At 35.2% G+C, this 16,913-nt stretch overlaps 6 protein-coding genes across 8 annotated transcripts in view; 1 reads left to right on the top strand and 5 right to left on the bottom strand.

Annotated features, from left to right (window-relative positions):
• Positions 1–4: 4 nt before the first annotated feature.
• On the top strand, positions 5–935 carry LOC127148808 (uncharacterized). Its single transcript, XM_051083149.1, has one exon. The coding sequence runs from the start codon at positions 109–111 to the stop codon at positions 706–708; it is 600 nt and encodes a 199-aa protein (XP_050939106.1). The 5' UTR covers positions 5–108; the 3' UTR covers positions 709–935.
• Positions 936–2,641: 1,706 nt separating this feature from the next.
• Positions 2,642–3,478, bottom strand: LOC107991341 (uncharacterized). The gene has a single exon (XM_017046209.1). The coding sequence runs from the start codon at positions 3,476–3,478 to the stop codon at positions 2,642–2,644; it is 837 nt and encodes a 278-aa protein (XP_016901698.1).
• Positions 3,479–4,527: 1,049 nt separating this feature from the next.
• Positions 4,528–7,268, bottom strand: LOC127148769 (pentatricopeptide repeat-containing protein At2g15630, mitochondrial-like). Its single transcript, XM_051083059.1, has one exon. It carries the CDS (start codon positions 7,179–7,181, stop codon positions 5,295–5,297), a length of 1,887 nt encoding a protein of 628 aa, XP_050939016.1. The 5' UTR covers positions 7,182–7,268; the 3' UTR covers positions 4,528–5,294.
• Positions 7,269–8,442: 1,174 nt separating this feature from the next.
• Positions 8,443–10,378, bottom strand: LOC103495198 (diphthamide biosynthesis protein 3-like). Of its 2 annotated transcripts, none has more exons than XM_008456667.3 (2): positions 9,970–10,378; positions 8,443–8,678 (listed from the first exon to the last, which is right to left on the bottom strand). In XM_008456667.3, the coding sequence occupies exon 1, from the start codon at positions 10,233–10,235 to the stop codon at positions 9,978–9,980; it is 258 nt and encodes an 85-aa protein (XP_008454889.1). In that variant the 5' UTR covers positions 10,236–10,378; the 3' UTR covers positions 8,443–8,678; positions 9,970–9,977. The 2 variants fall into 2 exon arrangements, with proteins under 2 accessions (XP_008454889.1, XP_008454890.1); XM_008456668.3 differs by having other exon boundaries at positions 9,944–10,366.
• LOC127143781 (diphthamide biosynthesis protein 3-like) overlaps positions 8,443–16,913 on the bottom strand; it is a 51,026-nt gene continuing 42,555 nt past the window's right edge. For both annotated transcript variants that reach the window (XM_051083176.1, XM_051083170.1), the window contains exon 2: positions 8,443–8,678. The gene's annotated coding sequence lies outside the window, so the exon portion shown is untranslated. The remainder of the gene's footprint in view (positions 8,679–16,913) is intronic.
• LOC127148783 (protein JINGUBANG-like) lies at positions 13,109–16,727 on the bottom strand. Its single transcript, XM_051083093.1, has one exon. The coding sequence runs from the start codon at positions 16,553–16,555 to the stop codon at positions 15,143–15,145; it is 1,413 nt and encodes a 470-aa protein (XP_050939050.1). The 5' UTR covers positions 16,556–16,727; the 3' UTR covers positions 13,109–15,142.

Raw genomic sequence — 16,913 nt, 5'->3', positions numbered from 1 at the left:
GAATGAAAGATTGCAAGTACAACAAATACTATATATCATCATTTTTATTTTTATTTTCATGGCTAGTATCCAATGATTTGAGAAATCTTTAGCAATTCTAATCTGTTTATGAACCACCCAAATTCCTCTTACCTTATCCATTCCCCCCTTCTTCTTTCTCCATACAAACACTCTTTTTTCCTCATCCAATTCTCATCTCATCACCTTCCACTTTCTCTTCCACTCAGGTTCAATCCCTTCCCTTTTTTCCCTCAAAATCCCTTTCCCCATCTGGCTTTTCACTCAATATTGACTCTTCCTTCTCTTCCTCTTCTTTCAGGCATCATTCCAATGGCTACTGCCTCCGCTACCCTCTCGACGGCCATGTCCACCGCCGCCCCCATCGCCGCCGGCTCAAGGCGGCAGAGGCAAACCAATGTCCATTATATTACTGGGCTTAACTCCTTTGGTGGCTTGAAAGCTCACAACAATGTCGTCTCCTTAGGCCTTCCCGTTTGTGCTGATCAATCATTTGCAAAAATTGTGAGCTCTTTGAAATACCCATCAAAGGGAAAGGGGAAAAACGGCGGTGGAGCTCTTTCTTCCACTTGTAATGCCGCCGGTGAGATTTTCAGGATTGCTGCCATTATCAATGGGCTGGTTCTTATTGGAGTGGCTGTGGGGTTTGTTCTTCTTCGGATCGAAGCATCTGTGGAGGAGGCAGAGTGAAAAGCTACCAAAAATGGTTGATGATGATGAGGATATTGGTCAGTTATCTGAAATTTGTAAGTTAATCTGTTACTTTTACCAGTTATTGTAGAACTCAATTGTTTCCATCAGTCAAAACAATTGACAAAATTCATTTTGCCTATTTCTATCCCTGCTTTCTCATTACAAAATAATGGCATTGTAGTATATTGTTCATCTGCTTGAAAAAAAATGCATATTCTTGTAAATTCTTTTTGTGCTGTTTGGATCATGAGAAGAATAAGAAATGAACTTTGCAGGCAATTATTGTAAGATCAACTACTTCTTTGCGGAGACTGTCAAAAAAAAAAAAAAAACAATAAAAGTATGGTTATCAAACGGAGTTTAAGTTATTGTGTTTTTGAATTCACTGTTAATATGTTTTGAAACGACAATTTTGTCTTAAGTAAACTGAAATAAAAAGGGAACAAGTTCAAAGAAAATGTGTCCACATACAATCCATTTCACGCTGTTACCGTTTTGGTAGTAGAAAGTTGGATTGTAAACAATCTCCTAAACCAAGCAACCAGCAGCTCAAATTGGTGTAAAGAACTTGGGTGTTAGTTAGTAGGTTGTTGAATGAAGATTGGTATGAAAATTAGACAGGAGACTGAAACCAAGAACTGTACTTTTGTGTATAGAATTCAATTTCACTGGAGCAAGCCTTCATGTTTACTCTCAAATAAAGGTTGTCTTGTTGATTATACAAAGCCTAGCGTACATGAAACAGATTCTTGCAATATATGGCTTGAAATTGATACTTGATGAACTTATTACTAAGAAGTAAGAGTAAGAAACATTTTGAATTGACTTAGCTTGACTCAGGGAAAGAGATGAGGGGATTAGATAAAAATAAGCTTCATCCCAGTTAATAGGCATGTATCAACAAAAAGAGAGTTCCTTGATCGTACTGTAAAATGCTAGAATGTCAAATTGTCAAACAATACAGGGGACGGAAGTTAGGACATTAAAGAGAAGGATCCTCTCTCCATAAGCGATTCTAATTAAATTGGATGATCTCGATAGCACACGCATTTCCAGGGTTGGATGCTGAATGTTCCTAAAAATGTTGGTGGATAATTATCAGGAATAACACTCAAAGTTTGTCAACCACAGCCACTCCAATAGGAACCACTTCCACAATTCTTTGGACTACAAGATCATGTAAGACTGCCATCATCATCAATCAATAGCTCTCTTTTTTGTCAACTGTTTTAATGATTGTTCCGTTCAGGAAGGAGACCAAAACTAGCTGTTATTCCATTCATCTTCCTTAGATTTTATTAATCTTTCCCAAATATTATGTATGTAACCTTTCCAGCTTATGTGTTTCAATATCACCAAAACTTAAACAATAGTTTCGATTATTAAATATATAGTCCTTGTTAAAATCCCTATTTCAATATCGATTCAGAGTTCGTAAAGTGAGACATGAGAGATTCAAAGATTAAATTGCATATTTGGATTAAGAATAGAGAATTTGAAAAAGATTGATAATATTTGAAAAGATTCTGTAAGATTTTAATAGTCAATCCTATCTTTGTCCTAGTGAAGATTTCATACAAAATCTCAAAAAAAGAAAAAAAAATTGATAGTCTATATATCACATTTTTAAAAAAAAACCTAAAAGTTTGTTTCGGTCTCAATATTGATCCGAGATGTACCGGGATGAACCATTAAAAATTAACAAAAAGAGTGCAATTTGCGATACGTGGAACGTGTGCAATGTTAGTTACGTCTGGATGATATACCTAAGTTCTTTATGTATTTATTATGATTGATGGTTTTAATAACACAATCACAGCCTTTTCTCTTCATATGACATTGTCTTGACCCTTTTAGCCAATTGATTCAACTCCTTCACAACCTTGTTGCTGATAGCTATATCGATGCACATGGGTATCTCTTGGGCAACTCAAAGCTGCTCATAATCCGTTAATTGGATCTTCGAGCTGCAATTTTCAGATTTAGTACATTTGATGCTTATAAATCCAGTAAACATAAGAATTCCTGCTAGTATCCAGCTGAATTGCAGGTTGGCGAGTGCCCGTGCCCTCATATCAGCTTCTTCGGAGGCACAAATGACTGCTCCAAGCATTTCATCTTTGCCGTTGTCCATTATCCTCATACTGCAGCCCTTAGGAACTAAGTTTGGAACCCATAGCATGAACCCCATGATCATAAACCAACACCCTTGCAAAACAACCAATAATGAAAGAATAAGAGCTGCAGGGAAGTTGGTAGGACAACAAGCAGCTACGAGTACAGACACAAGAGACGCGAACACTATCACTTGCAAGAGCCAATGGTAATGGCCTTCGATGCCATTATGGTCAGCTGAGTGGAAATGGAGCAAGAATAGCTCCTGACTGAAAACACAGACTGCAAAGACACCATCGATACCAAATAATACATTTGACGAGCGATTCAACTCGTTATAGAGGGTAAAACCTGAAAATATGGCAAGGTGTAGGAACATGGTAGCGTGCTCCAAGTTGATGACTTTGAAAGACAAATGAACAAAAGGGTAGTCCCAAAATTGTCTGAAAATTGCAATGATCGAAAAAGAGAACATGAAAATGAGCTCCAAGTACTTGAATTTGGAAAAAGGTCGATCAAGAGGGTACCAAAAACGTACTTTGAAATTTGAAGAGCCTCTGAGATTGTAGGTTTTGATTGTATTCACAGTATGCCAAAGGCCAAGAAGAGTGAATACAAAACCGGATGCTACATGAGGTACTAATTGCCCCATTGAAACCTCTACTTTCAAACTCTAGCTTACCAAATTCATCCATAAGCCAATGCCATTTTATATCCTTTCTTTTGGTTTGTAGTTGCAACCTAAAAATGCTTATGGTTGTCTAGTCAATTTTTTGTGTGCATAATGTATGTGTTTCCACTAGAAAAGTTGTCAAAAGTTGATAAAAGGAGCTTTAGAAATTGGATTTCTGATGGGTCAGTTCAATACGTAGATGCAAAAGGTAGAAAATAAACTAATACAAGATTATAAACCAAAACGGTTTATCTAAACTTAGGTTTAAATCTCTGTTGGTCCCTATGTAAGGTGAATAAAATCAATAACCAATTGGGGATCAAAACTACCACAAAGCAACCAAAAAAGAAAAAAGAAAAAAGACCAATGATATAGCCTAAAAAAAACCAAAATTTGATCAGTAACAAATTACATTATGAGTCCAAAATTATATTTGAAGTGTCATAAGCTTTTGCTATCTACTTTAACAATTTAGACATGATTACAATATGTGGACGGTTTTTGCTGCACTAAGTGTGAAGTGTATATGTGGTGAAAAACTATTAAAAGAATATTGAGTGAATTTAGTGGAAAACATTTAAAATGTTATGATATTCTCTCTAGAGACTTAGCTTCAAGTGTTCGACCTTGAGTAGAAGGTTGGTAAAGCCCCATTTAGAGATACCATACAAATACCTCAAAATCTCAAGTTTGCCTCTGATCTTTATAATAAGCTTAATTTTAAAAACCCAAATAACCTATATATTTTTAAATTAGACTAAAAATCAAATAATAAATAAATAAAACATCCAAAAAGGAAAAAAAAAAAAGATTAAATTTACTGAGAAACAATGAAGAGTACCCATTAGTCCTCGTCTAAAGAAAGCTCACACATCAACAAATTTTAAATCGTATTAAAACCAATGTTACATAGTTTGATTTGTATTAATATGTGGTTCATGCTTTAAAATATTGGAGTATTGTAGAATTGCAAGAAATTTCATGCAGTCAAAACCAATGAAAATAGTGATAGTGAAAGCTACAATCAATGAAGCAAATTGTGTTTTATACATTACATAAAGCCAATGGTTATGAAAATGACAAAAAAAAAAAAAAAAAAAAAAAAATAGTGCTTGCCTTCCAAGATTCTCATTGGCTCTATCCTCTAAGTGCACTATAAAAAGAAAGTAAAGATTAAAAGCAAATGCTAAGTGGAGGGAAGCTTGTTTTCAAAATAACAGAAAAACTGTGAAAGAATCACCTAGAATAAAACTTTTCGACCCTCCTTGACCCACTTTTGAATATCCATCTCTAATCTGTAATAAAAGTCTATCGTAATCTTATCTCTTGTGCCTTCCTTTATTGTTATGATTAGATCAATGATAAAATGAAGACAAAAGACGAGACGTCCTGCTCGCTCGAGCAAAGTCGGGCACGAAATATACTGGTCCATGATATGTAACTTTGCCAACCAAGGGGAAGAAAGCACCATTGATGGGAAAGAGATTAGAGAGAGTTTTGTTTTTTGGATTCTGTTGAAGGGAAGAACAACTGATTATTCTACCGATTGTAACTTAAGGTTTTGGCATTTGAACGTCGTATCTAATTGCGATTCAGAATCCGTAAAAGGTTTTGAGAAACTTGCCCTTGTTCACCAACTTGTTGATGGGACAATGGTATGTGAAACATATTGGAATTTCTTCTTGTCAAAGATGGTTTGAGCAGAAACTTCAATATATGAGGGCAGCTCTTTTGCCAAGTTTTAAATGAAGATCACTGCTCTTGGGTACAGTTCTACCAAAAAGACGATACTCTTTTATGTGTACTCGTTTTCAACTGGAATGTTAACTTTTGAAATACCTTCAATCAATGTGAAATAAGTGGTATCATCAGGTTTAATTCCATTACTTACCATTTCTTTAAGAAGCTCTTCAGCACGATCACCTTCTTGGTTTTTGCATAGCCCTTGTATAAGGGCATTATAAGTTAGAACAGTCGGATTGAATCCTGTATTGAGCATCTCATTCTGTACTCTGAAAGCATCCTTTATGTCTCCTCGTCTACTATAACCACTTATCAGTGTATTGAAACTAATATGGTCGGGCTTAATCCCTCTTCTCTTCATCTCGTCAAAAAGTTGACGGGCTTCTTCAACTTTCCCTTCCCTGCAATGGCCTTGCATTATGGTATTGAAAGTTACTTCATCGGGTGGAACCTTCATCCTATCCATATCTTTCAGAAGCTCAAATGCACGCTTGACATCACTGTTAGAACAATGACCATCAATCAAAGCATTAAACATAATGAGATCGGGCAACACACCTTCACTTGTGATCTTCTTAAACAAATCATCCGCCTCCTTCATTCTGTTCTTTTTGCTCAAAACATGAATAAGTGATGTGTACGTCACTTTTGTCGGCTTAATACCACTCGCCAACATTTCATTATGTAGACGAAATGCTTTCTTTGCATTTGCACATCTACAATACCCATTTATCAAGATATTATATGTAATAGCATCAGGAGATATCCCTTTCTCCTGAATTTCTTCGATCATACCTTCAGCTTCATCTATTCTTTGCTCCATAAACAATGCATGAATCAACGAGTTATAAGTTGACACGGTTGGATTTATGCCCTTCTTCAACATCTCATCCTTGTAAGCAGAGGCCATATCCAAATTACCCTTATTACAAAATCCATCAATTAAAGTATTATAAATTACAGCATTAGGCTGCAACCCCTTTTGAACCATTTCTTCAAAAATCTTTGAAGCTTCTTCAAGTCTTCCTTGCTTGCACATCCCACAGATAAGAGATCCATATGTGAAAGAATCAGGGTCAATCTTTTGCCTCTTCATAGTAGTCAAAATAGCAGCAGCCCCTTCAACTCTTCCTCTCAAACAATATCCATGAACAATCGTATTATAAGTAACGACATTCGGTTTAACCCCTAAAGTCTCCATATGCCCAATGAAATCCTTAGCCTTCTTCAACTTCCCCTCTTTGCATAGAACATTAATCATAATGTTAAACGTATAAACACTAGATTTAATTCTCAATCTAAACATCTCCGCATACAAAACCCAAGCTGCCTCAGTTCTATTCAACTTCAGAAACAAACTCAGCAAATTATTGCAAGTCTCAATTTTAGGTAAAATACCCTTTTCCTTCATAGTGTAAAAACACTCCAGAGCCTCATCTGCCCTATTCATGTCACAACAAGACTTAATCAAGTGATCAAAAACAATGCTACTTTTGAAACCCAAACGATCACGAGAAGCAGCTAGCAATTCAAAAATCTCCCTAATTGAATTCGTAGTGCCACCCCCAAGAGCCTGTTTGAGAAGGTGTAAAGCGGGTTTGGGAGATGGAAGACGAGCAACAATGACAATGGCAAGGCAAAGAGTGTGGGCATCAGGTAGTTTATGGTGTAAATGGTTTAAGAAATCGAGAACAATCTGTGGAGATTGGTGGAGATTTAGAAGGGTTTGGGAGATAAGAGAGGGAGTAAGAGTGGACTCTACCTGTTTGATGAAGTGCCACTGAGACGACCGGGCTGATTGTTCGAGAAAATGAGGGGTTAGAGGGGAAGCGGCGTTTGTGGATGAATTAGGAGATTCCAGTGGAGTATTATGGAGAGAAATTGAAGAGAAGGGATTGAGCTTCAGAGAAGAAAGCTTCGGAATTCTGTAAGGAATCATGATTAGGGTTTAGCAGAGGAAAAAAGGAGAGAGGCTTACCTGAGAAAGAGAGGAAGGAGGGGTCTTTCCTCCTGCGTCTTCTTCTTCTTCTTCTTCCTTCTTTTTATTGGTGAAATCAAAGCTCTAAGCCTATGGCTGTTTTTTTTTTCCTATTCCTAATTCCTAGGTTTAATATAACATATATTAAAAAATTATGGTTAAACTAAAAAAAATGATAGAAATGTGTAGGTCAACAAAACTCTCCATCTTTCAAAAGTTTTAAAAATGATCATAATTTTAAAAAGTTTTCTAAAGTACTATTTATAGTTAATTTTAGATGGAAATCATCACAGTCTTGTTTAATAAATAATCCTTAATTATTGAAAAAAAAATTATAAACACCGCTGAGCTTTAAGAAAAAGTTTTAAAATTTATAATCCAAATTTACACAAATTTTATCACCAATAACCAAAATAAAAACCTAAATTTTTAATTTTTAATTAGTTAATTGATCATTATAATTAATATAATTTTAGTTTTTCTTAATTAATTTATAAAATAAAACTATGACAAAAAAGTTTTTTTAAAGACGCCCCTAATTACAATTAATTTATCGTTGACTCAATATAATTCATTAATTGAATCTTAATTATAAATTACTCATTTTATAAGTACTTGTAATTAACAATTTGATGAATTAATTTAATCTTTCTCAAAACTTTGAAGTGTATCAATTGTTTATCTATCAATTTATTAGAATTTTGTAGAGTTGTCATGATTAATTTTACAATTTAAATGCAAAAATAATTTATTTTCTTTCATTCTTAGTAATATTTTTATGTATACTCAAATAGTTTATTAGAATTCTTTGCGAGTATAGATTTCTCTTAAATCTTACCAAAGAAGCAAAGTAATTTTTTTTTTTGCAATATTCGTTACTCACTGTATGTTGTTACTTAGCAAGTACTAGCATACCTATTCACTAACTTATAATAAAATTTAGCAACAAATTAACTATCTAAAGAATTTTTAAAAGTTTGAAACAAACTTTAGTTAAAATAAATTAACATAAACAATAAACTTAAAAGATCGAAAACTAAAATACTAAATTGAACTTTTCTGAAAGCTAAGACACCAAAATTTAATAAACTTACAAGTTCAACAACCAAATAAGATTCAAACCATTTTAGATTATTAGAGCTTTCGTCCATTCTATGTCTACAGTTTCTTTTGATTATCAGATTTACTTCGACAAAAGAATTCACCACTCACTACATTCGGCTGTGAAAATATCAAGAATCTATAAATTACTTTGTGAAGGAACAAAAATAGTACTTTAATACATTTTTCCACACGCAACTCTACCTTCCTCTATTTCGTAGACCAATTCTGTAAAAGAGTAATGAAAAGCAAAGGAAAAAACTTTAATGCCAAAGAAGATCATCTTCAGAATTGACAATGGTTCACAAAATTTCATCTCAGCTGCTGCAGCGACACCATGATTTGAATTCGACGGTTCTGCAAAAAGTAACATATATATAAAGGTAACGAAGAGAAAACTATTCCAGCTATGTATTGATGGAGTTTAGAGTATCTAAGTGCAACATAACACTTCTGCTACAGAGTTCAACAGAAACTTGAATTGATTGACATATTACACAAACTAAACACCAAGAACTCAAGAGGATTAGATTCATTCTAGTGTGTGGTCTGGATTCAAACAGAGCTACTACGTCCAATTTCTATCTTAAAATCAGACAAGTTCACTTCATTGGATTAACATATAAATACAATATATATTTCTGGTCAGAAAATAAGTATAGAAGAACAGTATACGAACAATGACCAAAAAGAAGTCCTTAGATGGTAAACCCTAAGACAAACGTAATCAAGCTCAATTGTGTATTACTCTACAAAAATGAAACATTTTCATGAAATAATCTCTAGACATTTGATTTATGTATTTTCATAATTGCACCACTTGATATGTAAAAAGAAGGGCAAAATGAAACAACCCAGAAAAGAAAAGTTATCTACCTCAGCATAAGCACTCTAGTTAAACTAGAACTGGATAATAAAGAGTTTCGCACTAAAGCTCGGAGTAATGAACTGATCATGTATACAATAATATAACAAACTAATTGATATCCTCCTCCTAAGGGATGTATGTGGTAAAGCAACACATTCTCTTTTCTCAATACCAAAATGAATTTACTCCATTCACAATTGGTCACAAACTAAAAGACCAGAGCTTCTGAAATAAGATATATATTATTGTGTGCAGCGGCAGTATAGCTTTAATAAGGGTCAGTTTCTCCATTTTTCTACCAACTAGTCAGAAATTTATGGTGTACCAATAGTGACCAAAAATATGTCTTACATGGTAAATTCTTAAGACTTGATGAAAACTATACGAACAAACACAATAGCTTAATGCTTTGAGAAAGAGTATTAAGTTCCACAAACTTATCTCTGAAACATTTATCACAGGGAAGGGGAGACAAACCAATTGGATATTTTATGACGCTAAAGCTAGGCCTACACAGAGTTCTAAACTAATAACGTACGTGAAACTGAGCTACATAACACTAAACATCTTCCTGAGGGCTGGAGGGGAAGAAACATATTCCAAAACTTCAAATAAAGTCCAGATTCAGACATGACTGTCCTCCCATACTCACAGCGATTAGAAAATAGGCATATCAGAATATGTACGTATGAACAAGGAAACCTAAAAAGGAAGGAACCACCGAAAGTATCTAAGAAGGGAAAAAAAACATTACTTCCGAAGTTTGAATCGGTTAATAACCTGAATTATTAAGCGACTACGATAGGGTGTTGTTTAGAGGGCTCGAGTCCTTTGTTATTCTTCTGATTGGAGTCATCCAGAAAATCTTCCATGTTGTAGATGACTGTGATGTAAAGAGAGCAGCTAGGGCACCGAGCAATCTCTTCACCGAGCTTAAGATCCTCCTTGGTGATCTGGAACAAGTCGCCGCAGGGGCAAGGGTACGTGAAGGCCTGTAGTTCCTCGTTCCAGTCCATGTCTTCAATCTCCACGTCGTCGTAGGACATGATTGCTGAGGTGGATCCCGAGGCGACGGCGAGTGAGAAACGCCGAGTTCGGAAGGTAAAGGAAGAAGATGGAGGGATTTGGGTTTGTGTTGGGCGCTCCGAATTGATCCGGAAAACCGCGTCCAATTTACCCTTTATTTTTATTTATATTAAATAATATTTTATCATAATTAACAAATTTAGTTTTAGAGTGAGAGAATATGAATATTGGAAATTCGATTAGGAATTCGAAATTGGTCCATCCAATTGATGGGGACTGGATGGATATTAAATTAAGATTAATTTTGAATTAGTTTAATTTAAATGTACAATAAGGTGAAAGTTGGAGTTTGTTAAATTTTATTATTATTATTTTTTTTTAATGCTTGTGGAATTTGGTGAAATTTCTTCTCAACGTAAAAATCTCTCAAATTTTTTTAAGCTCTGTTTGTGATCAGAATCAACAACATTAATTACAAGGAAAATTTCAAGCATCAACGTAAGAGTTTCAAAACTCTGAATTTCTTTTAAGCATATTAATCTTCAAAATTGTGTGTTATTGGACCCAATTTTCTATACTCTTTTAAAATCAATCTTTGTGGGTGTACTTATTGGACACATTTCACCCATGAAGCTAAGAGGGAGTACTATGGGAACGGTAGGTCGACTCATTTTTTCCCATCAACTACACTTAATATTACAATTATTGCCTTCCATTCAATATTCAATTTGTTCTAAATATTAATAATATATATTAGGTATTATTCTATACTTCAAAAAACAAATTGTTTTCTATCCCCATCTACAAACATACACCTTCAGTGTTGATTGTCATGTGTCAAAGAATCATCATCTCATTTGTTGTTTATGTATCTCAAACATAAACCTTGTTATACTCTCCACTATCTACACTTATCTCTTGGCTTATAAATAGAGATTTTTGGTCAATCTTGTAAGGACACACAACATTAATGAAATTTCAAAAAAATTGGAAGATAATAAAGATTCTTGGAGCATTCTCAATATGGCGGATCATTTTCACGGCATATCATACCTATTTTAAATTTTATTTAGAATTGAAATGCTATATGATGAGTATGTTTTAGTTAAATATGTGATATATGTAGTTTGTGATTTGATAGTTTAATTTAGATATATTTGTGTTTAGATTTAGATTTATGCATTGATTAAATTAAAGCGTTATAAAAACCCATTTAGGGTTGGAATTTTAAAATAACTGGGACTTCAAATGAAATGGATTCAAAACTATCTATCTTCTTATTGTGTTATAGTTATTGCCCTTTGTTTTTAATTGATGAAGTCAAACATATAAGATTCTAAAACATCAAGTTTGCACAAATTATATATTCGACTATATACCAATGTTTAGGGTTCAAAAACAGCTATAAATATCGAACATATGAATTCTTTGATCAATATTTCAAGGGTCATATCATCTCCTTACAAATTTATTTTAGAACACTACATATATATTAAAATGAGTTGTGTGGCAGCGAAGATGATGGATGGATCATGATGACAATTATTGTTTAAAGCCAATTAAGGATACCAATGAAGAATTTGTGCAAAACGTCGTTGGAAGGTTGTCATTGGATCATATTATAACACCAACATGACGAAAGGAGAAAATAATACAAAGCTGTTCAAAGATGTGTGGTAATCAGTGGTGTCAATGGGGGTGTTTTTTTCTCCTTCTCTGCCTTGTAATATGAACCAGTGGTAGAGGTTGAAGAAGATGGATATGATAGTTTTCATATATTAATGCATGCAAAGGTGATAGCTCCTCAATGTTCTCTCTACGCACATTCGTCCCTGTAAGCTATCAATTCATATATCTTTCCCAGCCTGTTCTCAAGTACAAGAAGCAAGTAATGACCCAAATTATATTTGAGTGCAATCTATATAACATCCGTACTTCTAACTTGCTTTTCATCTCTGCATAATGTTCTGATTTGCTTTATCTACGTAAATAATTAAAAAAGGTTATAAACTCAATATCTAGTTTAAAAGTTTATAATTAAATGAAGGATCTATAATTTAGAACTAAGCATCATCGATTTAGTCGGAAGTAATTACATTTGTCTAGTTTATAATCCATATTTACCTAGAAAAAAATTGGTAGGTTTTTCAATATAAAGTTAGACGTGAAACCAAATTTTAAAATTAAAAAGAAACAAGTTAGAAAAAATTAGCTTTTTATTAGCTTTTAAATTCCATTAAAAACATACACAATTTTTTAATACATTTTAGTTTTAAAGTTTAGGATTTATTAATTTTATATTTTTATTTTAAACCATGGTCTAATATTTATAAATTATATATAAAATAATAACATTAGTTTCATTTTAGTTATGATAATTTACTACTGATGTGATGTACACTTGTAGCCAATTAGAATTTATCAAACATTAAAACACAGCTAAATTTATTGGGGGGGGGGGGGGGGGGGGGGGGGGGGGAAATAAGGAGAACGGAAAATATATCATATTTTGATTTGATGGTTACAATGTAATGTATGTTTAAGATAATATAACCATGATTTCAAATAAAATATGGATTAGATTGAAGGGTATATCTTCTAATTCATAGATGGAAGAGTAGTATAATAATATGATATTATACATATATGATGTTAATCGATTGATGAAACCAATATAGATATAGAAGAATCCACAACATCAACGCTTTCCAATGGGCGTAGAGGATATATATATATATACAACACACAATATTCAATTAACCGCAGTAACCAAACCCGTGTGCGGACACACAGACTTCTTCAATTCTAACTTTTCCCTCGAAATCATCTCCTTATAAACCCTAAACCAAACAAACCCATTCTTCATCATTTAATTTCTTTCTTCTTCTCCTCATCCTCTTCCCTATCTCTCTTTTTATGAAGATTTCACCCACCTTAGAGATGTGCATGAGCCAGCTCGCCAAATTCCGAGATGGATTTCTAGCTAATTCTTCTAGCCGTTTCTTGCCCACGCTCACAACCACAGATCGCCGTCAGATATCCATCCAGGAGCCTACCAAACAGAACAAACCAATTGCAATTGATGATCCCAAGCCCAAGGAGGTGATTCTTTCGGAATCCACCATTTTCTTGCTAATTGATCGGTTCATTGTTTGGTGACCCCGCTGTTGATGGCAACACTAACTTAGAGTACTTTTCTAATGTTAAACTCTCGACTTGTCTTTCTTTCTTTCTTTCTTTCTTTCTTTCTTTCTTTCTTTCTTTCTTTCTTTCTTTCCTTGTAAATGCTGTTTTTGTGTGGAATTTATGTTGGATCTCTCTTTTCTCTGCCATTACTAAAATCACACAAATTTGTGTAATAGTAATTGGACATTAATAGTAACACTTTTGAGTACGTATACCAAATCACACAAATTTATATGTAAGAAAACCCTTTTTAAGACCAACTTGTGTAATAGTTTGAAACATTGAGACGAAAAAAAGTCTTTTTCCTTTCGTTTGCCTACCTATTTTTTGCAATTTAGTTCTTGAAAAAAAATCGAGGAAAGTGAATTAATTCTTCAAACTTATAGACTATAATATGGGTAAAACTGGATATGAACCATAGGAAACGACTGCCATAAATGTAGGGGGGGAACAAATGTAAAACTCCCATTTTAACAAATGTAACTAATTAAAAGTGGTTTAAGGATCAAATTAGTTTTCAGCAATAATGTAATTACTAACCATAGTTTTTAATGACAGCGAATTCGCGCCAATAGAACTTTATTGTGCGTCTGAAGGAAAGATACAAAAAAAAGTTTCAAGGTTTTGTTAGCTAATAATCCAACATCTCATTTTACCCCTTACTCCCATGTTTCCTTCTTAATTTGTTATGATGAAAGACAATATCTTTTGCAATTACAATTGGTCTATTTTGTTACAGTTATGAGGGGTGGTGGGTCGAAGACTAGAGGGTTTCCATTGTCCTTTACTCTACCGCTCATTTCATTCTCTATATCTATAAACTTCCTGATCATTTAATTTTGTAGGGATCAAGAATTCCATAAACATACAAAATTAAGAGAATTTGATCAGAAAATCAAAAGTATTAGATTTGAAGTTAGAGACAAAAACCGTCTGTGGCCGTTAATATGAGGTGGTGGGTTTTTCAGAAAGGTGAAATAATAACTGATGACTAATCAGTTAATATTCCTTTCCCATTCAAGTATAAGTATACCTCACGTTAAGATCCACCAAAAAGATAAATAAAACACATACCGATGGTATATATTAATTTGTAAAGAAAAATAAGGTAAAATTCAAGAAAAGGAAAAGAAAAAGGTGAAAGAGAATATTACACCTTTATATTACTTCAAGGATAAGCAACAAAACATTTTGTATTGATATATATATGAGCGTAAAATTTTTGTACAAAAAGAAAAAAAGAAACAACACACACCAAACAATATAGAATCTTCAATCCAAAGCTGCAACGAAGCAACCCCCCTCGCTCCTCTCTAATTTCTAATTTCCAAAACATCAAAACGACACGACACAAAGGAAATAAATGTCCATGTCGGCTTGAAAATTCCCAATTTACAAACTTCTTCAAACGACAAACACATTTACTAACAAAGAAAAAAAAGACTTTTCACTTTCATACCTGAAAAATTCGGTATTCACAAACCGCCACCCCCCAAAAAACTGTCTATTTGCAATCCAACCACATTATTTTCGTTTTCCTTTGGATTCTTTCGTTTATCTTCCTCCGTATTTACACGTGGTCGCAGCGGATTTCGTGCAATTCCACGTGGCGTGGTTTCAATAGCTTTGTTGTATTCAGTTGCGTACACCCTTCCGCAGGAAATCTCCCAACTTTTGCAAGTCCCCCAAACGCCATGCAAAATGAAACGCCCCACTTCTTCTTCACCGTTTTCTGCATTTACTACTTCTTGTTCAAGTACGTCCTATCCGCGTCCCGGAATTTCAACAGCTCCGGCGCGTTCTCCGCCACGCGCCACACCTTCACCGACCGATCTAGGCTACCACTGTACACAATCCACCGCCGCTTGCGGGAGCTAATTCCGTACGCCTTTTTCACATCGCTTTCCTCTTCCGGTGACGATGGCGATTCTTCTTCATCTTCCTTAACGGCTAAGCATTTGACCGGTCCTGAGTGGCCGGTTAAGACCGAAAGACACGTGTGAGATCCTGTGTTCTCTTCCCTCCGCCACACGCAGATGCTTTTGTCTGCCGATCCACTGAACACCAAGTTTCCGGCCGTCGCTAAACACAGCACAGCTAGTTTGTGGCCGCGGAGGACGCCGCCGTGTGATAGATGCTTCTCGCTCTCCCAATAATTCACCACTCCCTCTGAAGAGCCGCAATACAAAACTGCCGATGATTTGTTCACAACCAACGCCGTTATCGCATTTTCTTGCTTCAGCAACACCTGAACCAGAAAATGCTTCGTACCTTTCCCCTGTAACTCTCTCCGCCACACCTTCACCGTTCCGTCAGCGGATCCGGTGAACACGAGGCTTTCTAATCCCGATGCGACGGCGTTCACGGCGTCATCGTGAGCGGTGATTGATTCGAGGCATTTTGAATCTGCGATTCGCCAGACTTTCACCGTTTTGTCCCAAGATCCGGAGTATAAAAGCCCTAACTCCTCGTTTAGGCTCATCGAGGAAATGGCGTCGAAATGCTTTATACGGAGGACGTTGCGATTGCGCCGGACTTTCACGTAATTTTTTGGATTCATTGAGCTTTTGACGAATTCCTTCAACGTCGGTAAACTTCCGATTCGGCTATGAGATTTTGGATTCTTGGACGAAACTTTCCAGATACGAATCTTTCCGTCTTGATGTCCCGTGAAAATTCTATCTCCACACAAAATTATGGACTTGACCAATCCACTATTTGATTTAAACCCAGTATACTCCTTCAAATTCTTCCACACACGAATGTTCTTGCTATCCGATCCAGTGTATAACAAATCCCCCGCTACCGCCAAGGAATAGACATGACCTTCCTCACGCACGAGAGAGCCGATGAGACCACTCTGAGCATAAAATTCGTCGTCGTACAAATTCATCCCCGAGCGAAGGGTCCAGGGAGATTTGGAATAGGGCGAAGTGGACTGATTCCATGGAGACATCAAATACGGGGAAGCATCACCACTGGGGGGCGATTTGTCGTAGTTATACACCGGACTAGTGGCAGCAGAGGCATTGCTGTGGCGAGGAGAGAAATCGTTGTCATCGGCGGCAAAAATCGCCGGATCGGACTGCAAATAAGCTCCAAATCGCTTCCGATTCAATCCATTATTATTATTACTCCGTGGTTCCATCACCATGGCTGCTCCACTTCGTACCTCTCGAATCCAAAATGAAATGGTTCGAATAATTGTTAGAGAGAAATCAAGAGAAATGTAATGTAATGTAATGATATGAATAAGAATAATATTGGGGGGGTTTGTTTTTGGTTTTGTATATTATTTGAAATTTGAATGTTTTTCTCAAATGAAGAAAGGGAGGAAGGAGGGTGTGTATATATATATATAGGAAAAGAAATTATTGGAGAGAGAAGAAGGTGGTTGAATGACACGTGGTAGAGAGAAATAATAATCTGAATGAACCGGAAAACCGGGTGTACCGGTAACATGGTAGATGAATTTGGTGAGAGGGAAAAGGACCAGGATTTTAATTTCTCCA

Source organism: Cucumis melo, chromosome 1 (genome assembly GCF_025177605.1).
Source record: "Cucumis melo cultivar AY chromosome 1, USDA_Cmelo_AY_1.0, whole genome shotgun sequence".
Classification (NCBI taxonomy): Eukaryota; Viridiplantae; Streptophyta; class Magnoliopsida; order Cucurbitales; family Cucurbitaceae; genus Cucumis; species Cucumis melo.
The sequence above is the reverse complement of the archived record's forward strand: the minus strand, read 5'-3'. Positions and strand labels throughout refer to the sequence as shown.

Excerpts from the sequence above, each read along its gene's own strand:
- LOC103495198 (XM_008456667.3), bottom strand. The coding sequence starts at position 10,235 with ATGTCCTACGACGACGTGGAGATTGAAGACATGGACTGGAACGAGGAA.
- LOC127148808 (XM_051083149.1), top strand. The coding sequence starts at position 109 with ATGAACCACCCAAATTCCTCTTACCTTATCCATTCCCCCCTTCTTCTT.
- LOC107991341 (XM_017046209.1), bottom strand. The coding sequence starts at position 3,478 with ATGGGGCAATTAGTACCTCATGTAGCATCCGGTTTTGTATTCACTCTT.
- LOC127148769 (XM_051083059.1), bottom strand. The coding sequence starts at position 7,181 with ATGATTCCTTACAGAATTCCGAAGCTTTCTTCTCTGAAGCTCAATCCC.
- LOC127148783 (XM_051083093.1), bottom strand. The coding sequence starts at position 16,555 with ATGGTGATGGAACCACGGAGTAATAATAATAATGGATTGAATCGGAAG.